This window comes from Zingiber officinale, chromosome 8B (assembly GCF_018446385.1).
Source record: "Zingiber officinale cultivar Zhangliang chromosome 8B, Zo_v1.1, whole genome shotgun sequence".
Taxonomy (NCBI): Eukaryota; Viridiplantae; Streptophyta; class Magnoliopsida; order Zingiberales; family Zingiberaceae; genus Zingiber; species Zingiber officinale.
Window position 1 is genome coordinate 58429677 of NC_056001.1, and position 22877 is coordinate 58452553.

Consider the following 22877-nt stretch of genomic DNA (forward strand, 5'->3'; position numbering starts at 1 on the left):
AGCAAATCCTCTTCTAAGAGGCCGGCGCCGGAGGCCGAAAATGCAGGCGGATCAGGAGCCGGCGCCTGTGGTTGTGTTTCTTTGGGCGATTAATCGACTGAGACGATCTATTCGATTTGAAGAACACTACTTCGAGAATTGGTTTGACGAAGTTAGATTATAAAAAAAATAAACAAAGTAAACACCGTCACAAGAAAACACCCTAAGCAAAGTGTAGGACAGGTTGGGTTTGGCTAAACCAGCTCATCCATCAGTGGTATCTTTAAAAATTTTAGGAATGAGGTGGTGATATGACCACTCTGATTTTCCCAATTTGTTTAAGTCTCCTCGTTGTGCACTTCACTAAAGGAATCAGCGGGGGCACAGAGTCACAGACTAAGCGGGGAGGAGAATATCAAGCTCTCGGTCGTCTTTAAAGACGGCCTTCCTCTTTTCCCGGGAGGACAGCGATGCTCGATTCCACCGTTACGATCTGAGTCGTAACGTGTCGGCCGGCGTCGGCGGCGAAGATTTGCACAGGGGCGAGAAGAGGGGTTTGCGATGGGGTTTTTGCGAGAGGTGAAGCGGTGCTGCTTTTGCTCGGGCGGAGGGAGCAGGATCAAAGATGGCATTTTTGCCTCCAAAGGTCCCGCCTTGGCGGCTATTTCTGTCGGAGGCGGAAGCAGAGGCGGAGGAAGCGTGAGAGGAACAGGGTTCCTCATCCACCGCAACCTTCTCCTCACGACTCACGCCAACCTCCCAAATGCAGCCGCTGCGGAGGTCGCCGAGGTCTCCCTCTGCCATGGTCGTCTCCCTGCCAGACTTGTTCCTCAAAGGTCAATCACTTTTCCCCTCACAATTTAGGTATATGTGATTCTCGATATGTTTGATGAAATGCATTGATCAAATTTATGGTTAAGAAGAAAGAAAGATTAGCAAACTTGATTGAAGGAGGTTCTGTGCTGAAGTTGGAGGAGTGTTCCTTCTCCCAAGTGATCAGTCATTTTAGGCTGAATGAGTTGTTACATCCCTTTCAACTTGGTGCCAAAATTAGGATCGTTCTTTCGAATTGCAACCACAGTGAACGGGTATGTTTAAGTCAGAGCCCTCTTTGCTATAATTCTGCGAGGACAAGTTTGATTGGCCACTTGATCGATATTAGTTTTGATCCTCAACTCGTAGATCTGAGTATGCAACTTTTAGGAAAAATCTTCTTTTTTTCATTCTCTATTTTGAATCAAATTGTTGGTTCATTCTTCAGATTTTCCACTGCATAGTAAATTACGAAGAATCATGAAGCTCGATTTTCTCTAAATTTTAGAGGAGAAAGGATGACGATGTTGTGGCATGGAGCAATGACTATGCTTTTCGAGTACTTTCCACATAACATTTTGGATTCACTTTTGAGTATGACTTTACATTGATAAACTATCAGTTTCATTTGTAAAGCTTCCTTCTCTAAACATCAGTAACTTTGCCTAACTTCATCGGAACCTTTATATTTAATTTGTGTCAAGGCATCTTGAAAGATAGCCAAATTCCATGAATATGATATCTATCTAATGTGATATATGGAATATATGACAAATGTGGAGTGTTGGAGTATTTCTATCGATCAATCATATCATATAGGCCTGGTCAGACTATACCTTATATATAAATGTCAAAAAGATGTACAATCAACCCCCAAAAGAAAAGAAGTGAATATGGTACTCAGTATCTATTTACGTATGTTCAAATGACCCATCCTCATAATAAAAATGTACATAACCCTATTCGGGTTTGGTCCGGTATGGAATGGACTTATAATCTGACGATTGAGTTGGAATGCTAGAGGAGTTGTCATTAAAATGGTTCGGTTAGTGTCTCAATTCATTAATTTTGCTTGATATGATACATTGTTTCTTATATCTGATAAACGCATGCCGCTCTGATTCAATTATTCAAGTCCTCTTGAAATTTGTATAATGTAGGATCCTAAGGTCAATACAGCTTAGTATTTAACAGATGATATCTTCGCTTATCGTTTACCGTATTTTACACTATATTTATGTGATTTAAGTTACTGTCTTTTGTCATAACTTGAATTAGGTTATTTGTGATCATTCAGTGTCAATCTGTGTTTTAGTGGTTCACTTTGTGTTTTATTAAGAAATGAAGTGTTGTAAGATATAATGCGCAAAGTACGTGCAACTAAATCAGTTTATGTTTCTAACACACTTCTATTTTTTTCATGTGTCAAAGTTTCCATGTTTTGTTTTAACCTTTTTTTTTTTCAGATTCTTCGTTACAAGTTCCATTCTTGATCTGACGATTGTGGGGATCGATACTATGGATGTTGACTCATCCTCACAGGTGCAGCAGCCTCATTACCTGAAAACCTGCTGCAAATCAAGTCTTGAGCTTGGGACTCTAGTTTATGTTCTAGGATTCATGGATAAAGAAGAGTTGGCAATTGGTGAAGGAAAAGTAGTAATTGCTACCGATAACCTCATAAAATTGTCGACTGATGGGGTCACATGGTTCCCGGGATCTGCTGGCTTTGACATCCAAGGGAATCTAGCTTTTATGGTGTGTGATCCCATGAAACTTGCTTCCTCGCCGACGACAAGATCTTCTTCATTGTCTTCATGGAAAAAGGATGTCCCTATGCAATTTGGAATTCCTATCCCGATCGTTTGCAATTGGCTATTTCAGCATTGGGAAGGAAACTTGGACGAGGTTAGCAAGCCAAAATTACTTCTGAGTAGGTTGATGTCGAGTGGACACAGTGAGTCTTCTGGTGTGACTTGCACACTTCGCCGGATCTTCAAAGCCAACGAGGAGAATGACAATGCTTCATCGTCGTTGCAAATGGTTCAACACTCTAAATATACTCCTGTATCAAGCAGTTCTATTGCCAGAGAGATTTCCTACAATGATACTCCACTGGTGGATCTGCATTCGACCCAAATTGCAGATCAGGAAATCTTACAATCTCACAATTCAGTGAAAAAGGTTGAAGATGCTCCTTCAAAGGCTCCAAAACCTATATTTTTACCGTTACCTCTTCGACACATGCTCTCTGAGGAAGCTGCCCATGATGATTGCAGACCTTCGAACCAATTGAGTAAAAATGGCATTGATCATGATGTTCCTCTGGTTGGTACCTGGCAAAATGACTGCTCCAGTGAGGTGCAGTCCACTGCATCTCCGATCGATATGTTGGAGGATGGGTTTGACAGCGGGGTGGAAACAATGTACTCTGCCGAGACAATGGAAAGTAGAAACATACCGAGTCCATTGGAAACCAAGTACCAAAATGTTGGTAGGAGTAGTAGTTGTGTCGACTATAGCAGATGGAGTTGCGATAAGCAAAACTCAGCAGCATTGCAGAAACAGAATACCATAATTCCTGTGAGAAAAACAAGTTCACCAGGGGCGGCATTACTTCCACAGAATCACGATTACTGCAGCCCGACGGTCTCATCGAGCATGAAGAAAAGGAACAGCTCGGAGCAGACACCAAGACCTCGTCGGAACACCGTTCGGGTGTCACCGAGGTGGGTGCTCTGATGATTGTTTGAGATTGGTGTTGTTTCTGTATTTGTGCTGACACAATAACATGGTTCATTGTTAAAGACTGTACATGCGACATTGTTGATAAATGACTTTTCGAATTGGATGGTTCATCTTGTTATCGAACATCATCTCTGACAAATGAATGCTTAACTGTGCCCCCTGATTTCAGAATGACCATTGGCGACGGGCAAGTGAATTTTGGTTAAAAAGATGACTAACTACTAAGAAACTTAGGGTTGTAAATGAATTGAACGTTATCAAATGTAATCTCTGAAGAATCTTTTGTTATAAATCGTCAAATGCCAATTGATGAATGTATTTTGATTAAAGGATAACTAATAGTAGGGTGAGTAAGAAGCTCAAACTCACTTAGGTGGTAAATGAATCAAATATTTAAGAAACAAATAATATTTAATTTAATAGAAATATATTTATGTTTATTGAATAATAAAAATATATATCTAATAAAAAAATAAACATTAATGATTTTGATATCTATAATAAAACTAATAAATAATTTATGAATAAATTTATTTATTAAATTTTAATTGTATTTTGTAAATTGTTTATTAAATATATATTTTAATAAAGTAATATATAATTTTTTTCAATCTTATATAATAAAGGGTGTTTGGGTAAATTTTTCTTCTTTCATGGTCATATTTGCCCCCAATTCGAAGCTTCGGAGCTTTCTCTTCTCGCTGGCCTTCGATTCGCCGTGACGGTCTCTGGGTTTTACCATCCTCCGAACAATCTCCGATGCAGCGGCGCGGCGGAGCTGCGATCCGGAGGGAGCCCTTGCTGACGAGGGCGGTTAGCGCGGTGTTCTCCTTTGTTCGGATCGCAGAGTTCGAGATCCTCTTCTTCCTATTCTTCGTAATCGCATTCCTAATTTTCAAAGATCTGGTGAGTCTGTGGTCTTACTTAACTACCCTAATTGTAGCCTCTGTTGCGCCTTACGATCTAAATCGACTCTGGAAATCTTAGATCTTCGTATTCGTATCAGGTCCAGGGTCGGGGTTTCTCCTTTTGCATGTCAAAAGCATGTTTTTCTATGGTTAAATATGTTCAATATTATCTTCCATTTTCACGGCCTAGGATTCCGTTCTATATACAGAAAGAGCAGCTGACTATTGACAACTTAGGTTCCACAAACCTCCTATATCACGACCATAGAGCAACAGATGTACAAGACAAAGATAAGATTTTCTTATTAAACTTCTTTAGAAACAAAAATACTTCTTAGTTATACTGAAACTGTATTTTAATAAAAAGAACAAGAATGTTGGAGTGTATTTCTTATGGAAACAAGGAAAACATGCTTGATTTAGAAAGGAGACAAAAGAAAAACAACAATTGAATGAGATTCAACAAGGGTCTCCAGAAATCTCTAAGCAAGTCTAAGGGACCTTGCAAAACCACATCAAACCACCTCAATGTCTTAAGTATCCATCTTTATGTTATCATCATTTATCATCTTATGTTATGATCAATTATCAGTTTATCACCTTTTACATTAGGTGAGCCTGGTAACCAAAACTGCCGTCTACAGAAATGTATCATTTGATACATAGGTTGATGCCTCAGTAGTAGAATTTCATGAACTGAAGCTCCACCCGAGTGCATGTAGGCCTAAACCCCACCATATGCAAAGGCTTAATTGTGAATATATAAATGCCAACAAGCTGATTTGCAATCATTTTGTGATGGAATTTTCATCAAAATAAGGTATTTAGGATAAAAACAAATCTTGATATGTCTCTCTGGTAGAGTTGACAAAGTGTCCAAATTTTTTGATTTTTCCCATCAGAAATTCCACCTCAAGTTGATTTGGTTTAGGCAAGAAATTTTTTGAAATGTATTCTAATGTTGTTGACAAGCTCAAAATGGTCAAAATCTTTGATATGCAAATCAGCATGCGCCTACCAAGTGGTGCACATGAATATATTAGTTCAGTAAGTTGTTAATGGTGGAAAGGGTCATTTCAATAATGCTTTTTTAAAGTTTGGGAGTCAAATGACAAATTTGGAAGTGTGGAGTATTTGAAAAAATAAGGTACAGGGGTAAAAATAAAATTTTAATCTAATTATTGACCAAAAATTTAACAAGCTTAGAACCTTTCGTCTATCATGCTTTGAGCAGAAGTACAACTTGAATATGAGTAACTAAAAAAAAGAGAAGCGAATAATCAGCATTTATACAAGTGGGTAAACAATGAAGAGTAGTCTTGAAATTTTCAGTTTTTTCCTTCATGCCTGGATCCAACATTTGACAATCAACTTTTTAACATATACAGTTCCATATTTTACAGCTTTTCCTTCATCCCAACTTTTTCACAACCATATTTTTCATAATTCTTTCCATAAGACATCTGTTGTTAAAAATTATAACAAGCATACCTCTCAAAAAGTCTATCTTCAAATCACACCAGCAGAAATTTGTACCTACTGATATTTTTTTCTTTTGTTTTTCTTCATGTATTGTATTGTTTCAACACTGTTTAAAAATAATATTTTTCCTAGGTCATTCAAAAAAAAAAAAACAGATGAACATACAATGAAGATGGTAATCTGAAAATCATTGATTGACTCAAAGAAATAGTGTATATAGATTTTTGGTTATAAGTGTGCGCCACAATTTGTGAGAAGTGTAAGGAGATTTATGAGTAATGGGGTGCCTACATCTTCTCTAGTCTAGGTGCTGGGGTAACATCAAGTAGAGAGACATTAAATAAATGTTTTGACATTTAAAGTTTGCATTTCATGGTTGTTATCATTGTTTGAGATATATGAGTAAATAATCTATTATAGTGTTGATTGTGAGCAAACCAACAGTAGTACTTAAAATACCTAGTATGGTTTAGAATAAAAAGTAAATGTAAAATTGTCATCCATGTGTCCTTTTTCATAGTTTCTAAAACAAGTGAATATGTTACTCTTAGATGAGTGTTTTCTTTTTTTCGAACCTTTTTTCTTTCATTGGGAGGGGAGTAATTGCACATGACTTGAAAAAGGATGGTTTACCTATTCATCTTTTTCATCATTTAAAACGTATGAGATTTCTTTTGTGCATAGTGAAATTTCTTATTGGTATACATATGCACATTAGAGATTCCATATTTATACGTATTGTATGTTCGCCTCTGATGGTGCATTGTCCGTCTCCCCATTTGAGATTTCTTAGTCGTATGTTATTTGTTTTTATTTAGTATAAATACGCACATTTGAGTTATTTGTTTTATGTTATTAATCTTGCATCTGTGTTGGTAATCCTGTTTAGGAACTTGAATTATCTTAACATGTCTTGGTAATCCTAGCAACATTAGGTACCAGAATAGATGATACATACATTATAATGTACGTACGTTATACATTGCCATCCCTTCTCATTATCTATGTACAAATAGATGATCGAATTCTTACCATTGAATTGTTGAATCTCGGTAGACGATAGGTGTTAGGCAATACTCAGTAGTTCAATAAGAAGTGATATTACTTGAAAAGTACTATACCTGCAACTTTTTTATCTTGGCAACCATTTCATCCTTGTCATCGACAAGATAATGCCTTCAAGTACATCTATGTATCTGAAACTAACCTTGAGAGAACCAAAACACTTCCAAAACCCACACATCAGGTTCGGATGTCGCGTTAGGACCTATCCAGATAATAACAAAGTTGGCTTAGTTTCTCAGTTCCACTCGAATTATGATAAGTCCCGGATACAATAAGATCAGATGTTGCTCTTGATTGAAAATCTTCATTGTTGCGCAAACCACAAGTTAGTTACGCGTGTACCTCTGCCGAATCAATTCTTTAACTGCCTACCTGAGTCAAGCAACTCAGAACTTCTTAGTTCAACTTGTGTCTTTGCATCGAAAATGGTTCTGAGTCATCATGACAGTTTTCTACTTCCTTTTCAGACTTCACGGCCGGAGTACAATCAGATCTTCGTGAAGAAGCCTGGCGGCGATGACTTCTGGCCCTTTTAGGAGATGGTTGCCTCATTGGATTGAACACTTAAAAGAAGGAACATTTAAAATGGTTTCTCTTGATACTTGTATAAGAATCCTGTTGCAGCAGTGACATCAAACTTTTATTTTTTTTCTTTTTCTTTTTAAACTTCGTGTTCATTTTGTTTGTTTGTTTTTTTTTTTGTCAGAAGAGATTTATGTTTCTTTATTTTCTAGCCTGACTATTTGTAATAAAATTTTCTGGATAAGTTTGGCTTTGCACTGAAGATGAATAACTGAGATAATAATAATAACAATAATTCTCATGAATCATTTGTGGCCGAGAAGGCTTTCAATTGACTGGGTCGGGCCTCCATTTCAAAACAGGCCGGATCCATCCCCAGGACTAGTCCGACCCGGAATTGAACGGGCTCACTCGAAACAAAAACCCTCGAACCTTCCCATGCGCCAATGTTTTACTGTTCGTGTACCTGGGGGAGCGGAAGCGCTTGCCGGAGTGCGTTCTCCCCACTGCTTACCAGCCTCGAGGTCTGTCTCTCTCCGCCGGCTCCTTGGATCATCCCATTTCGATCCTTCTCTTGTCAATTTTTTCTCTTCACGCACGGAGATCGGATTTTTTTTTCTCTCCGTCTCGGTAAATTTGTGATTTTTTTTTTCTTTGAATCAAGTAAGATTCTGGTGGGGAAGAAATTTTGCTCTTTGATTCCTTGTTTCTGGATCGATTTTCTCTCTTTTTGTTACTGGTTTTGTATATTCCATTCACGATCGTGATCGGTATCAATGGGGAAGAAGGTGAAAAGTAAGGGGCGGAACCCTCGCAGAGTGCCTCCGCGGGCTTCGTCTGGATCCGTCCAATCTGATCCGAGGGCAAGCGATCCCAAGGAGGATGCAGATGGTGGGGATGTCATGGATGGAGAATCCTGTAGCCACTACAATAAAGAAAGTGTCCAATTGAATCAGGTTCTTCTGGGAATTTCGTCATCCAATGTTGCATCCGCTTGCGAGGACTGCCGGGATGATTCTCCTGCTAGAATGGGCGGGGGTAAGAAGGGTAAGCCGCAGAAAAAGAGGGAGGTGCATCTCTTTTGGATCTGTTTGGATTGCAATCGCTGCTTTTGCGGGGGAGCAGTGAATGATTCGGTGCCTTACGGCCATGCCCGCAGGCATTCGAAGCAGGAGCACCATGATCTCATGGTGAGATTGGACAAGCCTAGCAGCGGCTGGTGCTTCTCATGCAATCTAGCGATCCATATTGAGTTACCAAACGTCTTGGCTGATGCAGGAGAGACTAAATCAGTCGGAGATGATAAGAGGGTTGAAGTTTTAGAGCCTGAACCTTTGACCTTGCAGGATGGAAAGGGGTATGTGATAAGAGGGTTATCGAATCTCGGAAACACTTGTTTCTTTAATTCAGTGATGCAGAACCTTCTGGCCATAGATTTGCTGAGGCAGTTCATGGTGAGCTTGAACAGGCCTATTGGACCACTTACTATGGCATTGAAGAAACTTTTCAGCGAAACAAGTATTGGGGCAACTACTAAAGGTGTATTGAACCCAAAGAATATTTTTGGATGTATATGTTCCAAAGCACCACAGTTTAGAGGCTACCAGCAGCAGGACTGCCATGAATTGCTACGTTGCTTGCTTGATGGTTTGTATGCCGAAGACAGAAATGCCAGAAAAGAACAGGACTCTAGTGGTCAAGGCTCTCCAAATTTGGAGAGTACTTTGGTTGATAATATATTTGGTGGCCAGCTATCTAGCACAGTGCGTTGTGTTGAATGTGGGCATTCTTCTACAGTTCATGAACCATTCCTAGATTTATCGCTACCAGTACCTTCAAAGAAGTCAACTTCTAAGAAAGCTCCACCTCCTCCACCTAAAAGGAAGCCACCTCCAAAAGAAAGAAATAAAAGTAGGAAATTTCGAGAAAAGACAAGTGCTAGAGGATCTGTTATCATGCCTCATTGCGGACCAGAAGAAAGAGATACTTCCTCGGTGGAGTATTGTGAGTCATCTGATCCACCCAAAACAGAAGAAGACAATAACTGGGACATTGCTGTACCAGAAACAGCACTAGATGTTGCTTCAGAAGCAGAGGGTTACTCGTGGATGGATTATCTTGCAGAGCCCACTATGACATCAGATGCTTTAGAGTTGGCTACTCAATCTTCTAACCTTCCTGATAGCAGTCAACTATCCCAGAATGAAAATAAAATTTCCATTGGTTCAGAAGTAGACGATTCCTCTATACAGTTGAAAGCTTCTTCAGATTCTAACATTGATAATTTTAGCAGAAATGACACTTCGTCTTCATGTGTGCATGATGCTGGAGTTATTTTACTTCCTTATGAAGCACTAGATTGCACCACTGGTGTCATGACTGGTGTGACTTCTTCTCATAGTCCTGATAACGAGTCATCCTCTGGAAATTCAGTGAAGGAACAAAGTGTGCAGGCAGCTGTTGTTGCTAACTCTGTACAGGCGGAAGTTGAATTTGATGGATTTGGTGATCTATTTAATGAACCAGAGGTGACTTCAGAGCTCAAGACTGACACTGGCATGGCTGAAGAGGCACCTGTGACTCTCTGGGCCAAAAACAGTTGTGAAACTAATCAGGAAGTGGATAATAGTGAAAATATTGTTTCAATTGAAAGTTGTCTAGCATTATTTACCAACATGGAGCTTTTGTCTGATGAACATGCATGGTACTGTGAGCACTGTTCTGAGGCCTTGTCAAGTGATATGATTACTGATGAGCCATGCAAGAGTGATCTTCTACCAACACTAGGCAACACAAATATGATGAAGTTTCAAGATGAAGGGGATGAATGCACAACTGAAAAAAATTCTCTTGGTTATCAGGTTAGCGATCTCCATTCAACCGGTCTTAGCAATTTAGGAAACAGAGGGACAGCATCGGTCAGTGCAGAGACTGAGTTACTCTCAGAAAAGCACAATTCTGAACATAAATTAAATATTGGTTGCGGTTCAGAGGAAGTAAAATTTAAAAATGAAGCTGCTGGTAACGGCAAAGTTTTACCAGACTATATATTGAATGATCAAATAGATAAACCAAATGGGATCACTGAAGATCAGGAATTTGCCGATTCAAGGCCCGAGCAAATTGAGAGTGACAAAACTGTAAGTGTCCAGGAAGAAGTTCAAGTTAGTGGACAAGCTCTAGCAGCTACTTTGACTAGCTCCCTACATGATATTGGAGAAAACCTAACGAATCCTTGCAGAAATGGCAAACTTGCAATTACTTTATGCAAAAAGGGTTCAAATCTGTCAGGTCAAGCTTGTGCAGCCCAAGATATACGGGTAAAAAAAACAGAACCTGCAAAGAAGAAGGTTAAGAGGGATGCAACTAAAAGGATTCTGATCAGCAAAATACCACCCATTTTGACAATACATTTGAAGAGATTTAGTCAAGATGCTCGTGGCCGGTTAAGTAAATTGAGGGGTCATGTTCTCTTTCAAGAGATACTTGATTTGAGGCTATATCTCGATCCAAGGTAAACAATATTTATTTGAAAAGAAAAAGAAATAAATTTCTTTTCCATACCACCAGTGTAACTTATTCATTTGGAATCTTGGGAGTAGAAATCCATATCTATGCTTAAGCACTGATCTCTGTAACTAATTCTATTTTTTCATGCTTACGGTGATTTTACTAGATCTTGTTTGCTAGAAAGTTGAACCTTGATAAATAATGGTTTTTTTTGGATATGCAGAGTAATTGTTTTTCAAGTGGTATAGTGATTAATTTATATTTTCACAGTTTGTATTCAGCATAAATTATAAGATGAGCCTTTCCTAGGGTGTAGTTTTCACTTACTGAGAGGTACCACACTTGCACTTAGTGACATTGAAATGATAGGAAACCAAGTCATGGGAATAACTAATTCAAATAAACAAGAAATTTTCCAACAAACTATATTTATTGACATCTAACACCTTTTGTCCTTTCTAGCAATCCCTTGCTGCAGATTCATTAATTTGGTATTTTAAGGACAATGATTGCATGTTTTTGGATATATTCTATGCAAATCACTTTTATTTATTTAACGACTTCATACTCATTCTTCTCTAGTAAACATTGGTTATATCATGTCAACCTTGTCATCATGGTTTTAAATACCATCGATTTGAATGGCACAAGTGAAATATCTCATTTCGCTGATTAATTGAAATTAGCACCGTACTGGCATGGGCAAAATGTAAGAGCGTCATCCTCACCAGCAGATATCAAGGTGGTGTTGAGGTAGTACCAAGGTTGTCTTGTTTCGTGTTCACTGAAAAAAAGGAGCGGATTGCAATGGGGATGCTCATACTGAATAGGTGATAAGAGAATTGATGAGAATAAGTGGAGAGGAAGGCAGCAAAATTGCAATTGTTGTAGTTTGTCCCTGTCCCAGCACATATGAATGCCAGATTCTCTCTCTTTGCCACAATTGCACCGCTGAAGTACTCTCACCCACTTACAAGATTCAAACTCCTGAGTCCTGACCCAAATCTAATATTTGTTGTTCGTCGAACATTTTCAATGCTTGAGTGCTGTAGGACAATTATTTTTTTTTACCTAGTGTTGTTAACATGCCTTGTCTTATCAACATTTAAGAATCACAAGGGGCAAAATATCTGCAAATGATCTGTTGAAATTGCTAGAAATCATGTCTTGAAGTAAAATTGTCAAATGTCAATTGCCCTTTTCATGATCCGTGGACATGTTTACTTCTAGTGGAAGGAATCTAAAGATGCAAAGATTAAGATACATGTATATCTCTGTCTACAAAATTCGGTTACTAGGCAACCTACCACTCTTGTTCCGCTTCTCTCTTATCCATGTAGTTTTGGAAGGATAACTTTGGCAGGAAGGAAGCAAAAGTGCATCAGATGAGAGCATGGTCTCAGTGGTTGAGATGAAAAGCATAAACCTACTTCCTGACTCGCAATGACAGAGATGCTGTGCAAGATTTGGATTATTGAGTAGTGGAATTACATAACATTCTAGTTATAAAACTTCAAAGAGCTTATGTAGTTGTTTGTTACAATGCTTACTCTTCGCATTATGCTTCTTGTGCAATCTGTTCATCTAACAGTTCTAGTGGTTTGCTTTTCCTATCCTGTGATACCACCTTTATTGTTGCAGAATAATATGCTACAGTTTTATAATATCAGCTCTGTTTAAATTAAAAACTAGGAACAACCATATACTTAGTTCCTGATACGATCATGATTGATGGAGGTTATTTGTATATGAGATTGTATTTGTACGAAATGAAACCAAAACAAGATGTAGAATGTTGTGTTCTAATAACATATCCGTATAACGATTGCTTGTTTCTTCTTTTAGGTGCGAGGAAAAGGAAAACTGCAGCTACTCCCTATTTGGGGTGGTCGTACACTCTGGGGGCATGTCTGGCGGTCATTATATTGCATATGTGCGAGGTCAAAGGAACAGCGGGAAAGCAAGGAAGGATGTAAATTCATCCTCCTGGTTTTATGCTAGTGATGCACACATCAGAGAGGCTGCATTGTCTGAAGTCCTTCAGTCTGAAGCTTACATTCTGTTCTACGAGAAGATGTAATTGTCGATTATTTTAAACTTTCGAAAATCCTCATGAAGCAGGCGAAAACATTGGGAACTATACAAACTCGCCATGTGGAGAGTGCAATCCATGGGGCAGGCAGTCTAAGGATTCTCATGCGCTATTGGTATGCGACCAATTGCACTCAAAACTCTGCTGAGAAGAAACTGTGGTGGATTGGCTTCTTGGTGCCACAAGTTTTCCCGGGCGCATCACTTGAAAGAATTGTTCTTGTTTGAGATATTCAGTATACTTTGCACCCCCACATTTGGGAGGATGCTTTAAATCTCAAGGTTTTTATTCATGAATTATATACATTTTGAATACCAATTTGCGCTGAATAGCTGGTTCATTGTATAACCTGAAAAGCTTGTAGAGATTTGTTTCGATGGATCGCTTTTTTGCCACTGAATAAAACTTGTATTAATCTAGTCGTAGCATGAAATTAGATTGTCTAGCATAGCATGTGGTCTAACTAGGCATGGCTTGCTACCCTTACCGCCTATTAGCAATATTTATCAAATAAACTATTTTCTTTGAGATTTGAAGCTTTAACTATTACAATTTTTATCGCATAAACTATTTTCTTTACAAAATCCAAGTTTTGTTAAATTATTCTCAAATAAATAATTTAGTAGTATTTTGTTCTCAAATGTTATCACAATGATAAATCAACTCCCATGCAGAAGGTGCCTTTTTATATGATGGATGAAAAATTTCAGGCCGTCTCAATCGAGACCTTAGGTGGAAAAATGAATTTAATATTTTAATAAATAAATATTATTAAAAATATTTAATTTTATTAGTTATAGTAAAAGGTGAAATTTATCATCCTAATAACCGAACACGACCGACCCTACTATCATCTGTGAGGAGGTAAATCGAGAAGCTACAGTTGACCATTGCGGGGAGAGCATTTTTCTTTACTTTGTCAAGATTCAATATCTTGCCCATTGTAACAATATATATCCCATATTAGTCAATTTAACTCTGTCCTGGAAGCGTTATTAATAAAATTACCACCTAGCAATAACTTTATCTTATGTCAAACCTCATTTTTTTATTATTAATAAAATTTAAAAAATAAAAAATATTTTATGTTATCTAATTTAGAAATAGTAATAAATTATTGTAATACTATTAATATAGATTTTAATTACAATTTTTTTTAAACAAATATTAATCATTTTTAACTTCGAGAAAGGAAAATCTCGACACAACAATAAAATTATTGTGTGACCTAGAAGAAATAGATTCGAGTACTAAATATAGTCACTACGTATAATAGACTCTTCCTCGAAAACCCTCATTGATGGGAGTTTCGTGAACTAAACTGTCTTTTTATCCATTTTAACTTTAATAAATTATTAATAAAATTTATTTATCCAAAAATATTTAGTTAGAAAATATTGATGGTGAATTATTAAAAAAATAAAAGAAAAATAAATTTGAAGAAAGAAATAATACTACATTATTGAATATATTTTTGACTTTCAAAGATATTTTTATCAAAAAAATATATATATATCAATTAAGTGTAACCAATAAATATTTTTAATTTATTAAAAAAATTAAATTTTGATTAATAAATAAAATTTTTATCATTAAAAAATTTTAAATTACTAATTAAATTTTATAAAAAAATAAAAATAAATTACCAACTAAATCTATTTTTAATAGTAAAAAATTAAAAATTATCAATTAAATCTAACACGAGTAAAAAATAAAAAAGATCCAAATTTAATCTATAAAAAATTTAAAATTTTTGACCAAATATAATTTATCTAGTAAAAAATTAAAATTATGATAAAATACTACATTATTAATATATTTTTGACTTTCAAAAATATTTTTATCAAAAAAAATATATATCAATTAAGTAACCAATAAATATTTTTAATTTATTAACAAAATTTAATTTTGATTAATAAATTAAATTTTTATCATTAAAAAATTTAAAATTACTAATTAAATTTTAATAAAAAATAAAAATAAATTACCAACTAAATCTATTTTTAATAGTAAAAAAATTAAAAAATATTAATTAAATCGAACACGAGTAAAAAAAATAAAAATGATCCAAATTTAATGTATAAAAAATTTAAATTTTTCACCAAATATAATTTATCTAGTAAAAATTTAAAATTACCGATAAAAATAAATCTCGACTAAAATTTATTTTAACTGTAATTTTAAATATTTAATATCCATACTCATGTTTTTAAATTAATATTTATATTTAATTTATATAGATATATATATATGTAAAATTTGTGGGCCCCAATATAATAAGAGCCTAGGCATAAGCTTTAATCACATATACCTTTAGCCGGCCCTGACAAACTTGAATGTTATACTACACCATCCTTTGCGTGCACTATCATGCCAATGAAAAACTTTCGGATCAATCATCCGCCAAATTCGTCAGACCAATCATATTAGTGGATTCAATTAGCCGGATCTAGTTAAAAAAAAAAATAGATAACAAACCATCTGATTAAATCATCACACTGAAGCTTTCCATCGGGGAGAGAACATTAGCTGCTCCTCGGACATGATTATAATTATTATTATAAGACAAGCATTTGAATCTCGATAAATTGAAACTAATACCCTCTTCATATTGATCAACTATAACTTTTCGATTTACCTCAACCTCATTAAATCATCACACTCAAGCTTCTATCTTGGAGAGAACATTAGCCCTTGGAACAGGTTGGAACAGGGTTAAGTTAACTAGTACAAGACAAAGTAACTATAGCTTTCTAATTTATTTCGTCATAGATGATCGTAAGATCGACGTAAGACCACTTGAATGACAAATTCTACCTTTACTATTATCGGAAAGAATATTAGCTAGATTCCACTCTAACATTTAAACCAAACTATAACATATCTTTAAGAATATAGGCCGTGTAGCACAAACGGTGGACGCATGGTATCTCTGGCGTAATGGCCAGGGGTCAATTCTCAGGAACTGACGACCTGGGGTTTACCCCGCCATGCGCCTATGGTCTGTGTACCTGCATGAACCTCCCTCCATATCCGTAGGACCGGCACTAAGGAGGCCGCTAAAGTAGCGGATCTATTTTTTTTTTTTTTTAAGAATATAGGTCGTGTTTGATGAGTAGTAATATAATCAAAATTATATTATAATTTTGATTATTTTATTTGATATAATTTTATACTTGTAATATAATATAATTTAGATTAAAAAAATAATAAATTTTTATAATTTGAATTATAAGACAATAAATTTTTATAATTTGAATTATAAGACAATAAATTTTTATAATTCTGATAATCATAATTACAAGACTAATAATATATAATCTGAATTATATTCCAACTAATAATATATAACCACGATCACCCACCACCATCGTCTATCGACCACGACCACCCGCCACATACTCTCGCCAACAAAAATCATAAAATATTTTTAACATTTTATAATAATATAAATTATATTCTTTATAAAATTAAGACACCAAAAAAAATATAATCACCCTTATAATTAAAAATTACATACACAGTATAATAATATAATATTAATTAGATTCCATTCCAAATTTAATTACATTATAAATAGCATTGCATTACGCCTAACCAGATGTCACCGCAGCAATAAGTTTCAAAAAAAAATAAGATTCTTTAATATTTTTCTAAACAATAAAAGCCCGAAAGGAAGTGTCAAGGTAAAAACAAAATTACTACTGTGTGATGACAAATTGGTATCAAAGCAAACTCTTGCAAAACAAAATAAAACTGCACAGAAAACCCGCATTGGCAAAAACTTTATACACCAAACTGCCTTTAACAATAAAAGCCCTTTTAAACTATTTGCCAAGAAAAACAAGACAAATTTGATTTACTGTATACTTTTCACAAGAACATGCGTTAAAGCAAACATAATTTTTCAACAAAACACAAGCATTCAAAATAGAGAAGATTAGGAGTGCGCTAGTAACATGGTACCAGTAATTGAAGCTTCACCATCATTACACTTGACTTGAGCAAGTAAAACATGTAGCTAGCAAATATATGCATTTGGTCCACCATTTTAGTTTACAGAGTCATAATTATTATTAGCAAAATCAAGAACCAAAATGGTCCTCTACGGTTGAAGGCCACCTCCAGTTTGATGCAGCATGGCGTCGATCTCGTCACCATCTTCCATATCAAGCTAGAAAGGAAAAAAGTAATTAGTGAAGAAGACAAGACGACGGAAACTAGATGGGGGTAAAACAAAGAGTGATGATCTACTCACTTCTTCTGGAGTCTGCTCACCACGGAGCCGACGGCCATCGAAGAGGAAAGCAATGGAATTGAAATCCACAGATTGGCGATCACAGTAGGCATTCATGAGTTTCTTGAGCTGAGTGCTGCGCTTGATCCGGAAGAAGACTTCATTTCCATCCTAAGAAAAAAATTAAAGAAAAGGAAAATAAGGACTGTGATATGAAACTCCCATAACTTTAATGCATGAAAATAAAGATGCATAGTAGAAATGAACCAGCCAACACAATTCTATTACACCACATCAGTATGCATACACTAAATTCACGATCCAGATTGCAAATAACAGGATACGTTATCGACACATTCGATATATCAAAAGATACTTTTAACAACCTCAATCAAGAAATGTCTTTCTCTCAAACAGAATTGAGAAGAATCATTGCATATAAGACTGAGGAAATATTTCAGTTAATCGAGGATGTGAACAAAATGTTCAATATGACAGCGTATCATTATAGACTACAATTCAGTAGACAAAAACAAAGGATTTTGACTAACCCAAACAACTTTGTCGGATGACTTGGGACATCATCAGACTTTTTGTTACAATACTTGTGTAAACTATCAAGCTAGATATTCAGCCACACTTAAAATATGCAGTCATTCATTTTGGATCATCACATGGGTCTACTCCTATCATGTTATAGTGGTCCTAATCAATTTACAAACATTCGCTAGCAACTACAACAAATTCATACTATTCAATATGGTTCATGTCATACAGATTAGATTTGTCATTGTAGCAACCACGTGACAAAAAAAAATACATTAGAATACAATCAGCCACTAAAACTAAGGGAGTCTACAAGTTGTTTATGGATCTATATGCATTATATAGAACATCATACACTGAACTTATTAAGCAAAATAACATAAAAAGGGTAACAAGATTTTTTTTGTATTGATGAGTTTATTCTATGAATAAATATGACAGAAGATGGGTTAACTAAACAAGAGGTCGTTTATAAGATGTTTTTTATTTTAATGATGAGTTTATAAATGTACAAGATAATGAACTAGAATATTCATGATTTTTTAAAACCAAATTAATTCAAATGCAGGAGATGTTGATTAACAAATAAATAAAGTAATTTTCAAAGAGAAAAATAGTAAATTTAGACATTTAGCAAGGTAATCTGAGTCTGTCCAATACGACAAGATGTTTGGTGCAAAAGGCTGGATCGACAATAGAGTTAACAAATAGGAAATGAGAAAATAAAAAAAATCAAACACCAAATCAAGTGTTTGTCTTTAATACTAGATTGATGCAACAACAAAAAAACAAAAACAAATATGGATCATAAGAGAAGGGATGTCAACATCATCACAACCTTGATCTGATGCTATGGGATAATGAACATAAGAACAGTGTAAGACAACATGTCTCACACTTTTGATTGTCCTCTTTAGAGTCACATTGATTATTACTGAGATAATATTAGGCTCATTTGTCAAAGTTACTAACTTTAAAATCAAGTAGACAACTAAATCTAACAATGGGATGACAAGCCTTTAAAATAAGCTCTCTAGGCCCACAAATAAGTTAATAAAAAACAATATAAGGAAGTATGCATAGCAATTTAAGGCATAAGGTATCCAAAAGCGCATGAGTGCTATGGGGCCTAAGGGGCTAGGTGGCCTTTGGGTTATAAATTTGTCCAATTCAAACATATATAAGAAATTTATGCCAACATATTTCACTAACAAAATTATAATCCATATAGTATTAAACAATAATATAAATATAAAATTCACTAACATTCAAATATTGTAATACTTATCTTCATAATCAAAATCCAACTAACTTCAAATATTGAAGATCAATGCAAAGAGAAATAAGGTTGCAATGTGAGGTTCATTTTCTAGGGCTCATGAAAGAAAAATGTGTCACATGCATGCAACCTAATTAAAGGTATTCATTTTCTAGAGGAGAGGAACAGTCATTCAAGCAAAAAAGTGTAGTATGCATGCAACCTAATTAAAGGTTGATGTTAATTTTCTAGGGGAGAGGGAGAGTTATGCTAGAAAAACATGGTGCATGCATGGAACCTAATTAATTTAAAGGGTAATTAAAGGTATGAGTTGGGTTTTAAATTTTTTCTCTTCAATAAAGCAAGAGAAATAGCGCCAAAAGCAAGCCTTAACCTCTCAAATATTAAAATACTTATCTTCATAATCAAAATCAAACTAACTTAACCTAATTAAAGGTTGATATTCATTTTCTAGAGAGGAAGAGTCATTCAACCAAAAAAAGTGTAGTATGCATGCAACCTAATTAAAGGTTGATGTTAGTTTTCTAGGGGAGAGAAAGAGTTATGCTAGAAAAATATGCTGCATGTATGAGTCACATATGAAGAATCACTTTCCTAGAAATCTGTAAGCTCAAAACTTCTACATGGTAAAAGAAAACACAACAAGTTCAGACTTATTTTAACTATATATTACTTTTAGCCTCCGGGGTGTTTTAATTTTTCCTTTTGAAAAGTGAAAATGAAAAAGGTCAGGATGCATAAACATGGGACTAGATTTATTCAACAAGATAAATATTAATTTGTGGCCAAAACATGGATTTAAGTCTTAACCCACGATTGAGCTTAATGCAAAGCTATATAAAAAATTCAATCATTTCTAATAATAATAAAATTAATTGAATGATTTTTAAAACATTACCTAGATTTTTCCTATGATTTCCCTTTATCACTATACACCATCCACTAAATTCATTCAATTTTTTCCATCGAAAAAAACCTTCCATTAGTCAAGATTTATTACCACAATTTTTTTTTGTAAATGATAAGCATATTATTTTTATTAATCTTCAGCCTTTTCAATCCCTCGCAAAGTTTAAGGCAGTTTTCCTCCATTTACTATATGGCACGAGCAAGTGTCATCCCCTAGGTCTTACTCCAAAGGCTGAGGTTTCCCTTACACATCAAAATATCTGACTTATACTGGTACCAGAGAATTCGATGTGTGATCCATTAGTTACCTTCTAGGTACCATAGAACCTTCTATATGTCTTCTTATGGAGAAACTTAAGCCTCATAGCTATTTTTTTTCAATCTTCACTTAATACGTTCAGCATCACACAAATAATTATCTGAGAGATGATTAAATCTTTTTCTTTTTTACCTTGTAACTTATCTCCGTTAACTCATTTTATATATCATCACTTAATGCCTATACGTCGTCAATATCCCATTATTAATTATTAAGAAAATGCAAAACGTGAATATATTCCTTCGTTTCAAACAAAGTAAATAAAATAACCAAAATTTAACTCTTGAAACAAGCGAGCAGTAGCAATGCTGGCTACAAACGTATAAAAAGACATTAACTTTTAGTGTTTTAAAGGATAAATGGTGGGCCGCGATAGAGGCTTAAATAGAAGCCTAGAGCTGGCAATGTGCAAAAAACAACAGCACAGAATTAAAGCCTCGTAGCCTAGTACCAGCGCTGTTTGCAAAAAGTAAGAAAACTTCTCAGAAATATATATTACCGTAAGAATTGTTTTTTTGAAAAAAAAAAAAAAGTCAAATATCTTCCTCATCAATCGAGGGAATAAAAACCCACAATTGAGAATCAACATAGACGCCGTTAACATACCAAGAAAAAACACAGGCAAACCAGGGAGACGAGAAGAAGAGGAAGAACAATCGGGGGAAACGGAGAAGTGGTAGCAAACCAACCTGCCCTTTGACCTTGAGATTGATGTGCGCCGCCTGATCCACCGGCTTCTTGTCTTCTTCGTTTCCAGCCCCCGACATCCTCCGTCGCTGATCGGCCGAATCGAAAAAAAGGAAAGGGATTTAGGGTTTTGGGGAGCGGAAACGACGTATTTGATCGCAGGACGAAGAGAATGGAAGAAAGTGGTGCGCGGCGGACGGAGTTCCCTACTGGGCCTTTTATTATACACAAAAGGGCGGATTTCAAAATCGCAGTTTATATTTGCTTTCGCGTCCGCCAATAGGAATTAGCGAGAAATAGATAGAATATGAGGGCCAGTTGATATTCTTATTGGCGTTCGTATCACGCGTTTATTATTATTATTATTATTATTATTATGTTATTAGTTATAAAGGTAACTATTCTAGTGTAAAAAAAAATAGTATTTTTAAAAAATGAACACTAAATTAAATTCTAATTTTATTAAATTTAAATAGCGTCTATAATTATTAGAATCATTAATACTTCTTTTGTTAAAAATATTTCATTTCAGGTGGAACTTATTTGAGACCTCTATTTATTATTATAAATAAATAAATACATATAGCTAACTTAGAGATCATTCATTTGATCTTACTAAATTTTTATTTGCTGATCATCATTGTAAAAGCACTCATAACGGATAATATCTTATTTAGAGAAAAAATTTCTATAAATACGTCATAGTTAAGGATCAAACCACGAGCGCCAACGCGGATGTCCCGTCGCTGCCCCATAGCCTCGGAGGCCTCCACTTATCATAAAAGGTCCATAGCTAAGATGAAATGGGAGTCAAATCAATATTGGTTAATGGGATCACCCTATTTTGTTTGCTCTAGACGAGCTATCTAGCCACAGTCGGATTAGCTCCCTCCATATTCAGTTTGCTCTAGATGAGCTATCTCACCACAGTTGGTTCAGTTGCACCAATCCGATCGCCCTACTCAGTCGGATTCGTTCCCCCTTATTCAATCGCCTTGCTCAGTTGGATAGACTTCACTAATTCGATCGCCTTACTCAATGGGATATGTTTCACCGATATGATCGCCCTACTCAGTTGGATCTACTCTGTTGGTATAATTGTCTCTGGGTCAAAGTTGATCAATTTGAATCAAGCTTTAGTTTTGATATTTAATAATATATAGAGATTGTAGGTGTAATTGTTCATTTAGAAGATTGTTGTTGCAATTCTCCACTGATCAAATGACCAAATTGATATGAGAGAGTAGTCAAATAGGACAAGGTTGACTGGATACTTGGCTGGGAAAGTGCTAACTGGAGATTAGGCAAGGGTAAGACTAACGGGATAGTTAACAGAAGAAAAAAAATCAAGTAGGTCAATGTTGACCAAACACTTGGTTTGAAAAGTTTGGTAGTGAAGCCAGAAGGATGGAAAGTTCTTGTGAGTGAAGCTAGGTAGATGGAAAGTCCTAGTGTGTGAAGGCGAATGAGAAGTCTCAGTAAGTGAAGTCAGGCGGATGAAAAACCCTGGTAAGTGAAATCAGACAGTTGGAAAATCCTAGTGAGTGAAGTTAGGCGGTGAGAAAACCCTGGTGAGTGAAGCCATGTAGAAAAGTCATGGTGTGCGAAATTAGGCATTAGAAAATCCAGGTGGATCAAAGGTTGACCAGACACCTGCTGTTTGGAAGTCTAAGTGAGTCATGGAGAACTGTACACTTGACACGAGAAGAAAAATCCAGGTGGATCAAAGGTTGACCAGACATCTGGTGTTTGGAAGTCCAAGTGGATCATAATGGACTGGA

General features: G+C 35.6%; 3 protein-coding genes across 3 annotated transcripts; 2 read left to right on the plus strand and 1 right to left on the minus strand.

Annotated features, from left to right (window-relative positions):
- Positions 1-340: 340 nt before the first annotated feature.
- LOC122013950 lies at positions 341-3648 on the plus strand. The gene is made up of 2 exons (XM_042570161.1): positions 341-815; positions 2259-3648. Exons 1-2 carry the CDS (start codon positions 541-543, stop codon positions 3532-3534), a joined length of 1551 nt encoding a protein of 516 aa, XP_042426095.1. The 5' UTR covers positions 341-540; the 3' UTR covers positions 3535-3648.
- Positions 3649-7958: 4310 nt separating this feature from the next.
- On the plus strand, positions 7959-13552 carry LOC122014579 (ubiquitin carboxyl-terminal hydrolase 2-like). Its single transcript, XM_042570857.1, has 2 exons — positions 7959-11031; positions 12873-13552. Exons 1-2 carry the CDS (start codon positions 8294-8296, stop codon positions 13105-13107), a joined length of 2973 nt encoding a protein of 990 aa, XP_042426791.1. The 5' UTR covers positions 7959-8293; the 3' UTR covers positions 13108-13552.
- A 3507-nt stretch (positions 13553-17059) lies between these two features.
- Positions 17060-21309, minus strand: LOC122017544 (small ubiquitin-related modifier 2-like). Its single transcript, XM_042575189.1, has 3 exons — positions 21099-21309; positions 17378-17527; positions 17060-17293 (listed from the first exon to the last, which is right to left on the minus strand). Exons 1-3 carry the CDS (start codon positions 21174-21176, stop codon positions 17225-17227), a joined length of 297 nt encoding a protein of 98 aa, XP_042431123.1. The 5' UTR covers positions 21177-21309; the 3' UTR covers positions 17060-17224.
- Positions 21310-22877: the final 1568 nt, after the last annotated feature.